The sequence below is a fragment of the Heliconius melpomene genome, chromosome 21 (genome assembly GCF_056956725.1).
Source record: "Heliconius melpomene rosina isolate 202511_hmr_F chromosome 21, ASM5695672v1, whole genome shotgun sequence".
Classification (NCBI taxonomy): domain Eukaryota; kingdom Metazoa; phylum Arthropoda; class Insecta; order Lepidoptera; family Nymphalidae; genus Heliconius; species Heliconius melpomene.
In genome coordinates, this window is record NC_140409.1 from 14,032,794 (window position 1) to 14,052,818 (window position 20,025).

The 20,025-nt window shown below is 33.6% G+C and overlaps 1 protein-coding gene across 1 annotated transcript in view; it reads left to right on the plus strand.

The window, feature by feature from the left end:
• The window catches only part of sls (sallimus), a 111,135-nt gene that overhangs the window by 31,886 nt on the left and 59,224 nt on the right, over positions 1-20,025 (plus strand). The window contains exons 20-22 of the mRNA XM_085206653.1: positions 72-1,392; positions 2,262-2,391; positions 14,926-19,878. Of these exons, the coding sequence (XP_085062779.1) occupies positions 72-1,392; positions 2,262-2,391; positions 14,926-19,878 (6,404 nt within the window). The remainder of the gene's footprint in view (positions 1-71; positions 1,393-2,261; positions 2,392-14,925; positions 19,879-20,025) is intronic.

Consider the following 20,025-nt stretch of genomic DNA (forward strand, 5'->3'; position numbering starts at 1 on the left):
TACGTCTTTATTACCATAAAATAAAATATTTAATATATTTGATAAAATTTAATTAATAAATACTTTTTTAGAGAAACAGAAGAGGTCGTTGAAAAGCAAGTCCAAAGTAAAGTACAAAAGCCTAGAATTCCTGGACCATCAGAATCAACTGTTCATGGCAAAGAAGTGCATGTAGCAAAACAGAAACAAATTCAAAAAGAAGTAGTTGGGGACACTGAAATAACCCGCAAAATAACATCTACAGAAACAACTGAAGTAGAACATAAGGCACAAACACAAGAAAGGGTGGTCGAAGGTCCGGTTAAGCCTAGTATACCACCTGTGTTTACCAAAAAAATGCAACCCTGCCGCGCTTTTGAACATGAACAAGCAAGATTTGAAGTTGAATTTGACGGAGATCCATTACCGACAATAAAATGGTATCGTGAGAATTTCCCAATTAAAAACTCACCTGATTTCCAAATTCACACGTTCAGTACCAAGTCTATATTAATTATTAGACAAGTCTTTATTGAAGATTCTGCTGTCTTTGCTGCTGTAGCTGAAAACAGAGGAGGAACTGCTAAATGTAGCGCTAACTTAGTCGTAGAAGAACGGAGACGACAAGGTAGAGGTGGCGTTATTCCACCTAGCTTTACGTTAACAGCTCAAAACGTTAACGTTACTGCTGGACAGTTGGTAAGATTTGACACCAAAGTTACTGGAACTAAGGCTATTGACGTCTATTGGCTAAAGAATGGAAAGAAAGTTCAACCAGATATTCGAAACAAGATTCTGGAAGAAGATGGTACATACACTCTCCTCATTTTAGAAGCCTTTACCCAAGATTCTGGTAAATACGAATGCGTTGCAATTAACGTTGCTGGTGAAGCACGTTGCGATGCTGAATGTATTGTAAACGCTCCTGTTACTAAAGATAAACCGAAGCCTCAAACTAAGGCTGCTAACTCTCCGCCAGAAATTATTGAACCTTTGAAGGACAAGGTAGTAGCTGAGGGCCAGGCTATTGAATTCAGTTGCAAGATCGTTGGTAAGCCATTACCTACAGTGCAATGGTATAAGGGAGAAAAACTGATTAAGCCATCTAAGTACTTCCAAATGTCTAGAACTGCAGATGACTATAATCTGCGTATATCTGAAGCTTTCCCTGAAGATGAAGGCGACTATAAGTGTATCGCTTATAACTCAGCCGGACGAGTGGCTGTGGCTGCGAAGCTCAAAGTAACGCAGCCTGACCAGGCTGACAATTTGCCAAACTTGACACCGCTGCGTGACATCGTTGTATATGAAGGCCAGCCTGCGCAATTTAAGACTCAAATAACAAGCAAAGTTAAGCCTACGATTCAATGGCTCAGAGAAGGAGCACTTATACCAGAGACTCCTGATTTTCAAGTAAGCATTTAATCTTTTCTTAATCTCTATATATAATAAAACAATAAAAATATATTGTCTGTACAATTAGTATTTTTGACTAAAATGGATAAAAATATTTTTGCTTTCTATTATTCTTTTTAAGTGCAAAAATATTTTTTTTTATTTCTTGTCTGTCCGTCTGTCTGTCTGTCTGTATGTGTGGTCACGCTAATCTCTGCAAGTAGTGAACCGATTTACGTAAAACTTTCACTAATTTCTTTGTTTTAACCCAGCTTAACATCTAAAATTGTAAAAAAAAGTTGTAAAATCTTGTTTCATCAAAATCGGTTCATTTAAAAAAAAGTTATCGGCATTTGAATGAACTCAAGCCATGAGTTTGCCTACAACAATCCATATCTAAAATACTTATACTTATAATAAGTCTGTATTTGTTTGTGATAAATCTGTATTTTTAACCAACTTTCACCAAGAAGATTCTCAATTAAATATAATAGATTCATTTATTCGATCAATTACTTTGGATTCTATTTCGATATAGGATTATTCGATTCCATTTAATTGAATACTATAAATCCTTACCCAAATCAATAATTTATCATTTAAGACTGTTTCTGAACGAATGAATTAAATTATTCTTGACATCATGACACATTTGACTGTCAGTCAATTCTGTTTATTAAATGAATAATCATGTAGTTCAAGCGGGCGAGGCCGCGGGGGGGGGGGGGGGGCCGCTAGTTTTATAATATAAATTTCTTAAAGGCATTTCATACAAACTTCAAAAAAATTCTATCTTAAAAAATCGCAATGGTAATTAATTATCAGTATACAACTGCATTTATGGAGACTTATAGAACTTGATATTAAACATTAATAAATATTTTTAGATGATTCACGAGGGCAACAACGCAGTGCTGCTGATTGGTAACACTTATGAAGAGGACACTGGTACTTTTACCTGCCGCGCCACCACCGCCGCCGGCCAAGTCGAGACCTCGGCAAAACTAGTCGTCAAAAGTAAGACATAGATACAGGCAGCGAGCTCGCGTCGCGCACTTTAATCCATTAATGTAGTGTTTCTTTGTTTCATCTCTATACCTCAATGAGATCGGGTGAAAACTACTACTTAACTCAGTTGACAAGCGAATAAAAGCGAACATAATACGGCATCACACAATCGTAGCGGTTCCCGCAGTAACGTACCCGCCCGCTTCCTAGACCTCGCGCGTTCTCAAGTCGTGGCAATATGACGCATAGACTGATATGAGCACCTAGCTTCTCACAATGTCCATTCATGATACCGTCACCGCAGAGAACCACACTGTCTCGAGCGATATTCAATAACAGCACTCGCTAGTGGTTCAGATCAGTTCAATTGTAAACATAACTAGGTAGTATACTTTGCGCGATACTGCATCTAACATTGCTGTACATAAAAGCTTTTTGTGTAAATAGTCCTATTCAGCCGAGCCGACCGCACCAGGAGCTGTCAGCGTCGAGCCAGGGGCCTCTCTACAGAGAGGTAGAGGAGGGGACACACGTAACATGTGATTAACACGACACACGAACTATTCTACGGCTGTTTTGTTTTGCTTCACCGCTACGATGTTTACTAAATGTACTTGTTTATCGATTATCTTTTGTAAAGTAGAACACATTACGTGATACACTAGACGCGTCTTTTGGCGTACCGTCAAATGTATTTTTCACCCAATACTCTCTCGTAATGTAAGCCTGCGCTAAGTTTTTCCTATTTATTTGGCCTTATTAACCTTAAAAATTGAAATTTAATTAATGCTTTCTGTGTTTTAATGAGATCCGATCTAAAACTCATGTAATGATCTCAATCTACACCATCAAGTACATCATCATTTAGGATAAACAAATAAATGTAACAAGATGTAAATGAAAGTGGGACTTGATTGAAATCGTATGGCTATCGAATTTGTCATATAAAAATCTCTTACCCTAACATCTTAAATTTATGAAGTGAGCAATTTGCAATCAAGTCCTAGCTTCAGCTTTCTCCTCAAGCATGTATCATTGTTTGTACTGTTCAGTTTCAATTTCGCAATTAGGACCCGCACCGTCTTTAACACGCACGCAGGCTGCGATGTGATTGCCGTCATCATATGTCATCTAACAGCTACAACTAATTTGTCAGTGTCACGTCCCATGGGTATACGCCGCGAGGGGGCCCGCGCGGTAGGTGCCGTGGGCCCCGGGCCCCGGGCGCGGTTCGTTCTCGAGAACGCGACGCTTGTCAGTCAGACAACAATTGTTAAATCGTTGCTAGTCAATTCTATTCCGCTGTCAACTATATTTACAAAGAAACATATTAGTTTAACGCCGATCGCGCCTGTGGCGTCGAGCACTCCTCTAAGTTCGCACGCACTACTTGCCTTGCCAGTTTCTATGTTTTGACAAAACACTGCCGATGTTGGTGACCTAATTAATGTTTTCTGCAAGTACAAATCCGAATTGAATGAGATTTTTTATTAGTTTAACGTTACAGTGATCTTTAACTTAGTTTGATTTAAGTGCACGATATTGTTAAAATTAAATTGTGTTGTATGTTTCACCTAATTGTAATAAGTTATTAGGCGTGACAGTATATTATCACTTAATAGTTTAGTGCCTACCTATCCATATTTAATAATATATTTATGAAGAAAGAAATTCTTTTGTATGTTACCTTTATGTGAAAACTGTTTAATAAACGCTATAAATTAATCATTTCGCATTTTTCTACACACAAACATACACGGCAAGCAAACAACCTGACTTAGTATTACCTAGTTATTTCGATTTAATATTAAATAGCGATCGTTAAATATATATTTATATTAGTCCACAATGCACTGACACTTAGTGCCGGAGCTGTCCATCAAACTAAACTGCCCTAAAAACTGATTACGTATTGAAGTTGCTTTCACGATGTTGATGGATGGCGAGGTCACTACAGTTGCTTTATATCATCGACTGGCACACCTCTATCTAAACCTCTATTCTATTCATACCATTGAGAATTTAGTTTTAATATGCCATAGTTTTTTTTCTTTTGCTACTGTTGTAACTAAACAGTTAATTAACTACATATACTCTAATACAGGTTTGTTAGAATTTTAGCATAGATTCATGTTAACTAATTTAAATTTGACTTTTTGGGGATTCTGGGAGATGATCTTTTATATTTTCTTTATAGGGTTCTAATTGATTGATATAGAGGTCTTTATATAAAAAATATATATATTAAGGGCATAATAAAAAAGTTTTATATAACACCACACACAGCACACCAAATAGTAATTAAATAAACTTACACCAATACACTAAAATAATACCTACTTCATGGAAAAAATGAAGCACAAGATGATTTTTAACTATTAAAATAAATAAAGTCAATAGATTGGCGGTACCATACTAGTTCCAGCTACAGTATGTAAGTATGTTTTGCAAGGTAAGTAACCTTTTAAAATTCATTATCTATATATATAAAAGGACTTGTCCTCGTTGACTGAGGTAAGTCGCACGCACAGCACTAACCGCTGTGCGTAGAAACGTGAAATTTGGACAGATGTTTACTTTTATAATCTTGACATCTACTAAGAAGGGATTTTGAAATATTTTAAGAGGTGAAATAGAGGCTGAAAGTTTGTATGGAAAAAAATGTAAATCGGCACCGATTTTTATAGAATTGTAAATTCAGACTCTTAAAAATATTTAATTGAACACGTGATTGACGGTTTTTTAGAATTTACCCCCTAAGGGTGCTAATAAGGCGTTGCAAATTTGTATGGAAAAATCTTTAAATTGTAATTGCCATTGAACACGTGGTTTATTAAAATTCACCCTTATGGATGCAAATAAGCAGGAGAAGCTGCGCGCGTCCGCTAGTTACTTATAAAACAATCATATTAGAAAAAAAAAATACTCTGTGATATGTTAAGGTAATTAAATTAATAAATTATAAGTAGGTACATTTTTTACATGTGTACTTTATTATTATTATCATTTTTAAAATTTATTCATTTATAATCTGTGAGAATTTAAATTTGCGGCTGTAATAAATATTTTGACAGCTTAACGTCAAAGTAAACAAAGCTTATTAAAAATTCAAACCTAATATAACTTAATAAGTTACTTTTAGATATTATGAAAATTATTTAACCTTTTATATTTGTCATATTTTTAATTAAAAGTATTCGTTTTAAATACTTTGTTTTAGCAATAATGTTATTAATATAAAAGTGATATTATAAAAACGAAAATATTACTCAAAATAACGTATGTACTAGTAATTCTAAAGTGCGAGAGTATTAGTGAATTTAAAATATCACAGTTAATTAATTTGTGTGATTATGAAACACAGGCTACGTACGCTGACCATATTATGACAAGTTACATTTATTTTTATCTCTTTTACACTGAAAGATCTTGAAAGACTTCTATTTTTGTTAGTTTATAGTATAATCTTCATTTTATTATTCATCATATCATATTTCAGTCAAAAGAACTAAATGTACAGACAAAATATTTTTACTGTTTTATTATATATAGAGATAATTTCCCCCAATAGAACTCACAACCGCATTTAAAGTCAAACTCTGACTCACTGCTTCACTACGACAATCCACAGCCCCATCTATCCGAATTACTTTATGCCCCTTTTTTATATTTCTAATAACACTGAAAAAAAATACATATATTTATAGGTTGTTATATTATACACTAAATGGCAGTTCGAATAGTTGAAAATCTGAATCTGTAACGTACTTCATCAAAACTTGGTAACAAATTATTATATATCGGCAAACAGATTGGTGTGCACCGCGTGCACGCGGTCAATTTCTGAAATGTTCATGACTAGCAACCGTATTTTCGTGGATTGCAAGATTTAAAATAAAAATAAAATGGTTTACCGGACTCCTCAATCAATCATTTTATTTTTATTTAATTCCTCCCGTTACCGGAGGAATTTCATGAAATCATCTTTAAGTTCTCAAAGGATCTTTTGAATTTCATCCCGGATAGCTACCATAGGATAGTTTTTTTCTTCTATTATAATAATAAAAAAATGTTGAGTTTGTTGCCAGTTCTTCTCAGCAGAAATAACAGCCCTTCAAGTTGGTGGTGGCTTTATGTTCACTGGAAAATTGAAAAATACTTGCAAAAGTTTATTTGAAAAAAAAATATACATATTGTATTGAAATATAAATTTTTAAACTTCAGCTTGATACCTCCACGCAATTTCAAGATAAACGGTCTTGACAAACGGACAACAAAGTGATTCTTTAAGATTTTCTTGTTTACCTTTTTAAAGTACGAAACCCTAAAAATGGGGCTAGACTAGATATAAACATATACTTTGTCTCAGAACACCTTAAACTGATTCCAAAATGAAGATATTGTATTGTAACTTCAGCTTGGTACCTCCACCCAAACTCGAGATAAATGGTCTTCACAAACAGAGTCAGGGCTTATAAGGGTTCCGGTTTCTTAGATACTGCCCACGAAATCCTAAAAATTGTCTATTGTTAGTGACGGTGGTAATGTAGTTTGTTGAAAACCTACAAATACGTCATTTTTGCACCAAAATCTTGGAAAAAACTTGGATTTACGACAATTATCTATACTAACATCACGTCTGAATTAGCCTTTTTATGATATTAATCAAAAACCTCTTAGCGAAATTAGATGCTAAGGTCATAAAAACATTGAAGTTTTGACTAGGGGAATCGCGCTCGGCGGATACCTCAACCCTATTTAGAGATAAAAATTGTTTTAGATTGAGATTAAAGAAACCATCGGAGCACTATAAACACCTAAGTGTCACCAAAAGACATATTCTGGGAAAATCACAGGATGATATTGTCACATCACTTTCAAAAGACGGAAGTGCCCCAGAGCTCGAGTCGAGACCTCAATTTCACAAACAATTTATGATAGGAGCACAAGCCAATGGAGCAGGACTAGAGACGAGTAGGAAAATTCAAGACAAAGATACAGTAAAATCTTTTATTCGGCAAGACGAGAACGACAAATATAAGGAGGCTTACCATAGAAGAGTTCTGTATCTCACTAGCTTTAATATGGCGCACCCTAATCCATGATTCGTCCCCAACATTATTAAAATTTTACCTTAATGCATTCCAAATGACTCTCCCAGATCAAAGTAATTTAGTAAGATGGGGTAAAGCCTCCGAAAAGTCTTGCTATATCTGTGAAAATACAATAGGAACAGCAAAGCACTTTTTCTTAGGGTGTAGGGTACTCCTAGATAACGGTCAATACTCACCAAATAGAAGTAGGCTCTAAAAAGGAGCAAGTAGGTCTTTAAGTGAAATTAAACGATACTGTTTTTCTTCTTCAAATGAATAGTCCATTTTATCCTATCTTATATATTACAATAAAACAGTAAAAATACTTTGTCTGTACATTTAATATGTATGACTGAAATGGATAGAGGGACATTTAAAAAGAATAATAGAAAGCAAAAATTTTTTTTTTTATTATTTTTTTGTCACATCACATTTATCTACGAAAGAAATGAACCGATTTACTTAAAACTTTCACCAATTGCTTTGTCAAAACTAAGCTTTTTACTCATCAGAACATTTAATTTTTTTTTTATCAAAATCGGTTCATTAAAAAAAGTTATCGTCATTTGAATGAATTTAGGGCATTAGTTTGCCGACGAATATACAGCAATCCATATCTATACTTATATTAAATGTGTATTTGTTTGTGATAAATCTATATTTTTAACCGACTTTCAAAACGAGGTGGAGTTTCTCAATTAATTATTTTGGATTCATAATATTCATTCATTCTAAAATAAAATATATAATATCACCGTTCTGGTAAAAAGACAAAGATGCCCTTAAAATATTATATGGGCAAGGTTTGAAGACGAGAGTTGAATAGTTTACGCGTAACAACGTAACAAACACACAAATTCATTTTTGCATTTATATAAAAAAAGGATTTACATGAAATTAATTTTAAGAATCGTATATGATATAATCGATACATGTACATAAGTTTATCACAGCAGTTGTCAGCAACGAATATGACATACCTGAACCCACGATATATACTACCGTTCAAAAGTATTTGCCCACTAAGAAATAAATGAGTTTTAGAAAAAAAAAACAACTAAAACAATTTTGTATTATTAAGATTTTATTCCTTATAATACATTTATTTTTGTTATACAAAAAATGTTAAGTTTTACCTAGATTATTTATTAAATTTTGCCTTCATCAATATATCCGCCTTTTGCCTTTATTACCGCTGCGCAAAGTTTAGGCATTCTATCAATTAATTTTATCAGGTAGCCAGGATCAATTGCATTCCACTTCTTCTGCAGTATATCCCAGAGATGTGTGGTGGAAGTGGGGCATTCGTTTCGCACCTCTCTGTCTAATTTATCCCATAATAATTCTATAGGATTGAGATCAGGGGATTGCGATGGCCATACCATAACCTTTAGTACTCTTTTCCGCTCTAAGTCTTTCAAATAGTTCTTGTATAGATTAGAAGAATGTTTAGGGTCATTTTCATGCTGAAACATGAAGTTCTGACCGATTAATCGAACACCAGAAGACGTCATATTGTCTTGGAGTATTTTTTTGTATACGTCTTTTTTGAGAATTCCCATATTTTTTATTAGATCACCAGTTGTATTTCCAGCAAAACAGCCCCAAACCATCACAGAGCCTCCTCCATGTTTTACTGTAGGCACTATACAAGCATCTATCATCCGTTCTTTTAAATTTCGGCGTACAAATACTCGTCTCTTCGAACCAACAATTTTTTCATCACTCCACAGTACACGTTTCCACTCGTCATGTGTCCAATTTGGTGTTCACGAGCCCATTGAAGTCTTTTTACCTTATTTTGACGCCTCAGAAGTGGTTTCTTTACCGCTACTCTTCCTGAAAGACCTGCTTCTATGAGCCGCCTTTTGACAGTGGAAGTACTAACGGAATCTTGTCTGGATTTGTTAAATTGTGCTGCAATTTCTGGTGCAGTTAGTTTTCGGTTGCGTCGGCTGGTCAATGCTATGAACTGATCTTCACTGTTAATAGTCTTACGGGGACGTCCAGTCGGTTTTTTGTTAATATAACTGTTAGTGTCTAGATATTTGTTCACGTTGTAGTCTACTGTTCTGCGAGATATTTTTAATATTGCGGCAATTTCGCGATTACTTTTATTTAACTTATGTAAACTAATAATCATAGAACGTATTTCATTAGATAATTCTTTAGTTTTCACTATTTTATTCAAAATATGACTGCGAGAAGGTTTTGTCAACAACAAATTTAATAGTCTTGAGTAGATACGCTTATGAAGGCTGTTAAAAACGAATTTATTAATATTTAGTCTTTTATGTGCAAAAATATAGTTCTCTTTATACCATAAATAATAATCAATAAGTGAAAATTACATTAAATCTCTTAATATAACAAACGTACCATCAGGCTACGCAATGCGACTATTTTCAGATTTGAATAAAATCAACTTTTTTCAATTAAATATCAGTATAAGTGTTAATTTAACAGAGTCGTTTATCGTATAGCGTCAAAGCTAAAATAGATAGTTATGTCGATCATATATTCGCTCATAATACTTTAATTCTCTAAAATAACAGTGGGCAAATACTTATGAACGGTAGTGTATGTGTAGATTAATAATGAATACTTCTTTCTATTGATAGTTTTTTTACATTGCAACCTGTTATATAAAAAAATGACTCCATTTACTAGATAAGACAAAAATCAATCCGTGCTGTACAATGTACTTATATACGGGTGTAACTCGATCGATGGATCACCAATGTTCTATGGTAGGGGACCTCGGTGGCTATCCATTTCACCCCCATTTATATCAGCGGTTCTGCAGATATTAGGGAATTTGTGATTTGTTGAAAAAAATCAGATTCTTGAAGAAAATCTGTATATTGGGTCTGCACTCATGATTTTTTCTACAATATACATCAATAATAGAATTTTCGTATGATATAATAATTTAAAAATATCGGTATGTAAATTAAAATTAAATCACCTTCACGCTATATCCCGCTCACAGCAGAGTAGGCTGAAGGAACCTAGTGTTAAGACACTCCGTTTCCCAATTTCCGCTAATTTCTGGAGACATTGCGTGTTGAGTGGCGGAACTCTACGTTGCGCTTTGCCTTCACACTAAAGAAATGAAAATATAAATTCCAACTAATCGAACCCACAATCAGTCACACTTTGTGCCTCTGCGCCACGAATGGACTCGACTCACTTTAACAAAATCTTATAGAGGCGGCAAAGCGAAAAAAACACTGATGAAGTAATTTTAAAAACTACAATTAACTTTCTTAAAAACAATTACAAATAATTCGGAAATTATATTTTTTTTTAATATCTCCGAAATATTAATATTACTATAAACGCATAAAACGAAATATTACATTTTCCAAGTAACGTAAAAGAAAAAAAGAAGTACCTACGTGACGACACTGCTTTTTAATTCAAATACATTTTAATACCATACCGTTATGCTATCGGAATTAAAAATTTAGACATTTTTTTTTAAAGTTAAGTGGTTTTTAAGCTGGTCATTAAAAAAATTACTTGTGAAATATTATGCACCCAAGTGCAATAGCCAATCCAAATTAAAAAAATTCTTTATCTAAGTAGTAGTCTATTTAGTAAGCACTTTTGAATCGTCGAATGAATATATAAAAAAGGTACCACCCACCGGCTCGGAAGGCACTTCTGCTAAAAACATCCGACAAGATACTCAACAGTTGCACCTTTCAATGTCAATGGCGTAATTTTATTATTATAAAACTGGGAGCTATCCTGCATGACATTCAGTAGATATTAATTCCATACATCTTTATCCTGTAAATATTCTAGAGCAGTATATAATAAGCTTTAATTGTTAGTGTTGTTTTTGAATGCCGCCAGAATTTGGCAGAAAGTGGGGAACGGAGTGTCTTAACACTAGGTTCCCTCTGCCTACCCTGGTGTGTAAGGGATACATATTGTTTTTAAAAATTTTAAATTGTTGTAGTGGCAAACTTAGAATGCATTGCGGAATTTTGTTTTATATACACGTAGTTATACCCAGCCCCATAAAAGATTTATTAACTTTTTGGAGGCGAAAACTTGGCGTAACAAGCTTATCTTTATTTCTCGTTCCTATCGTATGTCTGTCACTATTTTTTCTAAGTCATTATATATGTTGTCGTACAAACAGAATATTATTGTATAAAAATTGTAAAGCCATTGTATTAATTAATACCTGCATCTTTAAAAACGAGCTCTTAGGATAATCTAAATCTTAGGATCTTCAGTGGTTCAGCAGATAATTCAAAATTATAAAATCTTTGTAAAATTATTATTTACTCTTCAGTTCGTTGTTAGAAGTCGGTTTTTTTTTTGTTAAAAATTAATTTATTTTAAGCTTATTTTAAGTGATGGGTAGATCTTAAAATGATGCTTCTTAAACGTTGGAGATGGTGGTGGTAGCGGTTGTCAACGAGTGGTTGTGGTTGTCGTATGTAAAACTTCACTTAATTAGGTATCATTTTTGTGTAAACTAACATTTTGGTATATTGACAAGAACATAAAAAATATCAGGGCGAATTGGGAACCTCTCACTTTTTTGAAGTCGGTTGAAAATGAGAACATCCTCTTTTTTGAGGTTGGTTGAAATGAAATGCAACGATGAGGAATCTCACTTCTAACATAAATTTTAACGATGTTTTTCCTTGTAACTATTACAGTATAATTAAATTTATACCAAAATAAAATCAAACTTTCTCAATTTTGACCGGATCCCATAATGGGAACCTAACCAAATTTTCACCAAACTATCCTTTCAAATGAAAATCGTCAAAATCAGTTATTCGTCTATTTGTCACGCACATACCTAATTTATTTATTTATTTTATTGGGAAACAAACAGCTTTTACAATACTTTAAACATACTACATATCTATATTACATTTGCTAATAAACTTTCCACTTTTACATAAAACATGGAGTTAGTTAGTAAAGAGATAAAGTTGCTAATTAACAATTAAATTTTATATACTTCAATAAAGAAAAAAATAATTATTATATAGAACAAGAGGTCAAGATTTTATATCAGGTGAATTTTGTCAATAATTTTACGTCAAAATTGTTTCAAATTGTTATGAAAAATGTATCTGTGTCTGTCCTACAAGATCTTAGTATAAAACGATTTTTGGCATAAATAGTTTTTCGAGCAGAAATGTAGGAGTCTCTAGATCGGGCACTACAAGTTGGATATTTTATGTAAATATTACTTAGCAGATAATTGGAATCTTATAGATTTTTAACATGTAACAGTTGTTGTGTAACAGTTTATACAAAAAAAATATTGATCTCTATATTCTCTTCGTTTTTTTAATGATAATATATTTAGGTACTGAACGTTGTCTAATTTAAATTTGTTAAGTAATCGCTGTATGAATTTATTTTGTACACTTTCAATTGCAAATAAATATTTAACATACTGTGGGTTCCAGACAGGCGAGGCATACTCTAAGTAAGATCTAACATATGAATTATACAAAAAATTTAAAGTATATATGTTCTTAAAATCACTTCCCTGTCTAAATATAAATCCAAGCATTTTAAATGTATAATATTCACAATATGTTTGTCAAATAAAAGACCGGCGTCCAATAATATACCAAGATCCTTAACAATGGAGATTCTTGATATTTTCCTGTTGCGAATCAGATAATCGAATAAGATGGGAGATTTCTTTCTACAAAAACTAATTACACAATATTTGTCAAGATTTAGGGATAATTCATTAGATGCGTAATATTTATCAAAATTGACTAGATCCATCTGTAGTTTTGTACATGAGGATTGTCTCTTATAATTTTGAAAATTTTAGATTTCATTGAATTTTCGTGATTCTATTGTTATTTTTGTTGTTTTTATTAATAAAAAATAAATGACAAAAGAAGAGCATAACATGCAAAAAAATTATCGTATAATTGATAATGTTGTGGACTGTTTCGTCATTAATGTGAATAATAGATATATTTAATTTTATTATACTCATAGTTAAGTACCTTTTAGTGCATTTTCATTGTATTTTTTTTTGGCTATTCTTGTTGTACACAAAGGTATTTTATATATGACATTACAATATTTCAGATCATGCAATAATACGGAAATTTTAAAATTGTAAAATAATTTATCTGTTAATATAATTCAAAGTTACAAATCTAAACTTTAGTTTAGTATTTTTTTATATAGACTATTTGCAATCCTCTTTTATAGTTGCATATATAGAAAACCCTAAGTCAAATAAATTAAATAGAAATAAAGAAAACAGATAAAAGTTTGAGAAACAGAATCTCTTTGTGTACATTTTGTCTCGTGCCGTAATGAATAGGGTATAGATATTACTAGCTGCGACATTTCTAATTTTTTATATTTTATTTGGTTATAATACAGATGTGAATGTAAAATATGCTGAAGTCATTAGAGGCGATTCGTGGCGCAGGGGCACAAAGTGTAAGATCGACTGATTGTGGGTTCGTTCCCCACTCGAGGAGATGAAATATGTATTTCAATGAATATTTCCATTTCTTCGCTCTGGTGTCGAGGCAGTGAGAGAGATGTGAATTACGCCACTCAGCATCCAATGGCTCCAGAATTCTAATTCCATTCATGTGAAAAGTGGGGTATGAAGTGGGGAAAACTTGGTTTCGTCTGCTTACCCTGCTGTGTTCGAGATACAGCGTGAAGCAGATTAGTACATGTCATAGAAATTTATTGAAATGGCTTAATCAATTGCGAGCATTTAGTGACAAACCACTCCTCCATACGAGTTATCCTTTTAGTAAAATTTAATAATCAAATTTAAATAATAAATACTTTTAAATGTATAATAAAAAGAAGCAAATTTAGAAATCATTTAATTTATTAACAGATAATTAACGAAGATACTAAAACAAAATACATTTTAAACAAATTATGGTTTATTGTAAGTTTATTCTATTAGAAAAGAAAAAAAGGATTCTTATAGAAAAAAACTTTTTATTATGCCCGTCAATATAAATAAATAAATACCGTATAAAGTCTATTTCCAAGAATATATACTTTTTAAATGTCACGCCGTCGTGGCGCACAAGGTGTGACTGTCACGCGACGGTTGTGGGTTCGATCCCCACTCGAGGAGGTGAAATATTTATTTACGTTTATATTTCCATTTCTTTGCTCTGGTGTCGAGGCAAAGCGCGGCGTTGAGTTCTGCCACTCAACACGCAATGCCTCCAGAATTCGGCAGAAAGTAGGGAACGGTCTGTGGGGAGTGTCTTAAAAGTAGGTTCCCTTTGCCTACCCTGCTTTGTGCGGGATAAAGCGTGAAGCTGAAAAAAATATATCACGTAAACAATATTAAAACATTCTAACGTCATACTCATATTACAAAATTTATCTGTTTAAAAAAGGATGTAATGAATTAATGAATAAAATTTTAATGAGTATTTATTGTTCACAGAATCACTCAAAGAAATATCTAAGCAAATTCATGGTAAAAAAACCGATTTATCAGTTGTATCTACAGAAGAATCTGATATTTTGACAAGTAGAATTTTACATCAAACAACAGAGGAAACTAATATACTATGCTTAGACAAAATTGAGGATGTGCAAACACGTGAAGTTCCTTGGAGGAAGAAATCTCAAGTTATATCAAGTGAAACGATTAAAGAAGAAAATCTTCAAACTAAACACTGGCGAAAACCACGTTCGGATTCATCGACAGCAATCCAGAAAGTAATTACAGAAGATAATAATTTCATGATAATCAACAATTCAGAAACTGATGATAAAATTCAATTTAATAAGGACTTTAAAACATCTCAATGGCGTAAATCACGAAATGATAAAAAAACTGACATGGATGACTCAATATTAATAAATAAATCCGTTGACATTATAGAAGAGACTTTAAAAAGACAATCAGATACGATAATTTTAAAACAAAATAAAGAAGATAAAGTGGAAGAAAACATATTAAAAGATCATGTGCCTTGGACTCAAGAAGCAATAAGGTTACGTCCTACTAAAGTAGAAAAAACACCTATTCAGAAAGAAAGAATAGAAGAAGTAACTTTAAAACAAACACGTAAATCTTCTTTACCAAAATCAGACAAATTAGGAGTTGACGAATCTATTGTAGTTGTAGAGGACAAATCAATACTTACACTAACCGATTCTGAAGAAAATATACAAACAACCAGTTTAATTCAGAAAAAACCAAAGGAAGATCAATTAGCACATATTGACAAAGACTCTGAAAAACCAATAAAATTTAAAGAAGATACTGAACATGATATACAGAAAGATCAAATAAAGAAACAATCGAAAGAACTTAAACTTGTTAACAGTATACCATGGACAAAACAAGCTATCAAATTGAAACCTACCAAAGTAGAAAAGTCTCAAATACAAAGAGAACAGTTAGAAGATGTACAATTAAAAAAAATTAAGAAAGAATCCTTTACGAAAACAGAAGCTATACTTATAGAGGAGTCGCTTACGGCCATTGAAGATACAGTGATACTTAAATTAACACAAGAGAACGATATATTGCAAAATGAACATCTTCAATCAATTGTAAAAGAAAAAGAAGAAAACGACAAACTCAAAGAAGTAAGTTGGCGAACAGAGAAAAGGAGGCCTAAAAAAGAACAATCAATCGAAGATATAATACTTAAGCCAGCTCCTTCACAAAAACAACCAGAAGAAGAAAAAGCCGAAGAAGTACGTTACAAACCAGTGCAGAGAGAGAAACCAAAGGAGACAGAAGAATCCAAGGATGAAAAGTGGCCCACTGGTAAAGGAAAATCCAAAGAAGAACAACTAGTTGAAGAAGTTGTGCTTAAACCTGTTTCAAAGATTAAGAAACCAGAAGACGAAAAACAGGAACTTTTACGTCTCAAGCCAAATGTAAGTGATGTAACTAAAGATGAAAAAGACAAGCCTAAAGAGGTAAGTTGGCGAAAAAGCAAGAGCAAGCCAGAGGAAGAACAATCTGTTGAAAAAGTTATTCTTAAATCAGTATCTCAACAAAAAGAACAAGAGATAGAAAAGATTGAAGATGTATATCTTAAACCTGTTAGTAAGCAAAAATCTAACGAGACAGAGGTAGCTCAGGACGTTAAGTGGCCCACTGGTAGGAAGAAACCAAAAGAAGAACAACTAGGTGAAGAAATTGTGTTAAAACTAGCTCCAAAGAGAGAAAAACCAGAAGAAGAGAAACAACATGTAATTCTTAGGCCTGTAGAAGAAGAAAACCTTAAAGACGATAAAGATTTACCCAAAGGGGTGAGTTGGCGTACAGGAAAGAAAAAGTCAAAAGAAGAACAACCTGTTGAAGAAGTTGTTCCTAAATCGGTACCAAAGCAAAATAAACCAGATAATGAAAAGACCCAAGATGTATACCTAGAACCTGTTAGAAAAGAGAAACTAAAGGAGCCAGAGCAGTCACAGGATGTTAAATGGCCTACTGGTAGTAGGAAACCAAAAGAAGATCAATCACTTGAAGATGTGATTTTAAAACCAATTTCTAAACAAAACAAAATAGAAAAAGAAATATCTGAACAAGTGCAGCTTAAACCGGTAACGAAAAAACCTAAGGAAGTAGAAAAACTTCAGGAAGCTAAATGGCTCACTGATAAAAGGCAACTGAAGGAAGAACAACCAGTTGAACAAGGCGTACTGAAACCAGTGCCAAAGACAAAAAAACCAGAAGAAGAGAAAGTTGATGTAATTCTCAAACCAGTAGAAAAAGGAAAAACTAAAAACGATGAAGATACACCCAAAGAGGTGAGTTGGCGAACAGGAACGAAAAAGTTAAAACAAGAACAACCAGTAGAAGAAAAGCCTGAAGAAGTACAACTAAAACCTGTAGGGAAAGATAAATCAAAGGAACCAGAGGTACCTCAGGACATTAAGAGGCCAATTAGTAAGACAAAATCAAAAGAAGAAGAACAGGTCGAAGAAGTTGTTTTGAAACCAATTCCTAAGCAAAAAGAACCAGAAGAAGAAAAGCCTGAAGAAGTACAACTAAAACCTGTAAGGAAAGATAAATCAAAGGAACCAGAGGTACCTCAGGACATTAAGTGGCCAATTAGTAAGACAAAACCAAAAGAAGAAGAACAGGTCGAAGAAGTTGTTTTGAAACCAATTCCTAAGCAAAAAGAACCCGTAGAAGAAAAGCCTGAAGAAGTACAACTAAAACCTGTAAGGAAAGAGAAATCAAAGGAAGCAGCGGAACCTCAAGACGTAAAGTGGCCAACTGGTAAGAGGAAACCAAAAATAGAACAAGCAGTCGAAGAAGTGGTTTTAAAACCAGTTTTTAAGCAAAAAGAACCAAAAGACGAACAATCTGAAGACGTACAATTAAAACCTGTAGGGAAAGAGATATCAAAGGAGCCAGAGACACCTCAGGACGTTAAGTGGCCAACTGGTAAGAGAAAACCAAAAGAAGAACAACCGGTCGAAGAAGTGATTTTGAAACCAATTCGTAAGCAAAAAGAACCAGTAGAAGAAAAGCCTGAAGAAGTACAACTAAAACCTGTAAGGAAAGAGAAACCAAAGGAGCCAGAGGCATCTCAGGACGTTATATGGCCAACCGGTACGAGAAAAGCGAAAGAAGAACAACCGATCGAAAAAATTGTTTTGAAACCAGTTCAAAAGGAACAAAAAGAACCAGCACAAGAATCACTTGAAGAAGTACAACTAAAACCTGTAAAGATAGAAAAACCAAAAGATTCAGAAGTACCACCAGAAACTAAATGGCCCACTGGTAAAAGAAAACCAGAAGAAGGACAGTTACCCGACGAAGTGGTGCTCAAACCAGTGCCAATGAGAGAAAAAGTAGAAAAAGAAAAACAAGATGTAATTCTTGAGCCAGTAGAAAAAGATAAATCTAAGGAAAAAGAACAAAAACCTAAAGAGCTGAGTTGGCGATTAGGAAAGAGGATGCCGAGAGAAGAACAATCTGTTGAAGAAGTTGTTCTAAAACCAATAGATATACAAGAAACCATGAAACCGGAAAATCAGCTAAAACCTTTTAGCGCGCCTTTAGAAGCGCCTGACATTTCTCAGACTGATTCAGAAGGCATTGTGAAAGCATCTAAAGCAGTGATGGAAGAACAAATCGAATTAGAATCAATTGTCGTGTCTAAAATAAAGACACAAAGGAAAGAAGAGAAGAAGAATAAACAACCAGTTGAACAAGGCGTACTGAAACCAGTGCCAGAGACAAAAAAACCAGAAGAAGAGAAAGTTGATGTAATTCTCAAACCAGTAGAAAAAGGAAAAACTAAAAACGATGAAGATACACCCAAAGAGGTGAGTTGGCGAACAGGAACGAAAAAGTTAAAACAAGAACAACCAGTAGAAGAAAAGCCTGAAGAAGTACAACTAAAACCTGTAGGGAAAGATAAATCAAAGGAACCAGAGGTACCTCAGGACATTAAGAGGCCAATTAGTAAGACAAAATCAAAAGAAGAAGAACAGGTCGAAGAAGTTGTTTTGAAACCAATTCCTAAGCAAAAAGAACCAGAAGAAGAAAAGCCTGAAGAAGTACAACTAAAACCTGTAAGGAAAGATAAATCAAAGGAACCAGAGGTACCTCAGGACATTAAGTGGCCAATTAGTAGGACAAAACCAAAAGAAGAAGAACAGGTCGAAGAAGTTGTTTTGAAACCAATTCCTAAGCAAAAAGAACCCGTAGAAGAAAAGCCTGAAGAAGTACAACTAAAACCTGTAAGGAAAGATAAATCAAAGGAGCCAGAGGCACTTCAGGACGTTAAATGGCCAACCGTTACGAGGAAAGCGAAAGAAGAACAACCGATCGAAGAAATTGTTTTGAAACCAGTTCAAAGGGAACAAAAAGAACAAGCACAAGAAAAACTTGAAGAAGTACAACTAAAACCTGTAAAGATAGAAAAACCAAAAGACTCAGAAGAACCACGAGAAACTAAATGGCCCACTGGTAAAAGAAAACCAGAAGAAGAACAGTTACCCGACGAAGTGGCGCTCAAACCAGTGCCAATGAGAGAAAAAGTAGAAGAAGAAAAACAAGATGTAATTCTTGAGCCAGTAGAAAAAGAAAAATCTAAGAAGAAAGAACAAAAACCTAAAGAGCTGAGTTGGCGATCAGGAAAGAGGAAGCCGAGAGAAGAACAATCTGTTGAAGAAGTTGTTCTAAAACCAGTAGATATACAAGAAACCATGAAACCGGAAAAGCAGCTAAAACCTTTTAGCGCGCCTTTAGAAGCGCCTAACATTTCTCAGACTGATTCAGAAGGCATTCTGAAAGCATCTAAAGCAGTGATGGAAGAACAAATCGAATTAGAATCAATTGTCGTGTCTAAAATAAAGACACAAAGGAAAGAAAAGAAGATAATAGAAAAGAAGAAGAAGGAAGAGGAGGAAGGTAAGATAACTTAATCATTAAACTTAAAATAGATGTCAAATATCAGTTATTTTTAAGGATCTTTTTCCATATAATAATAAAATATAAAGTACTGAATACAGATGCATGGCGATTATTTTTAAATAGGATTGACATTTAAAACTAATA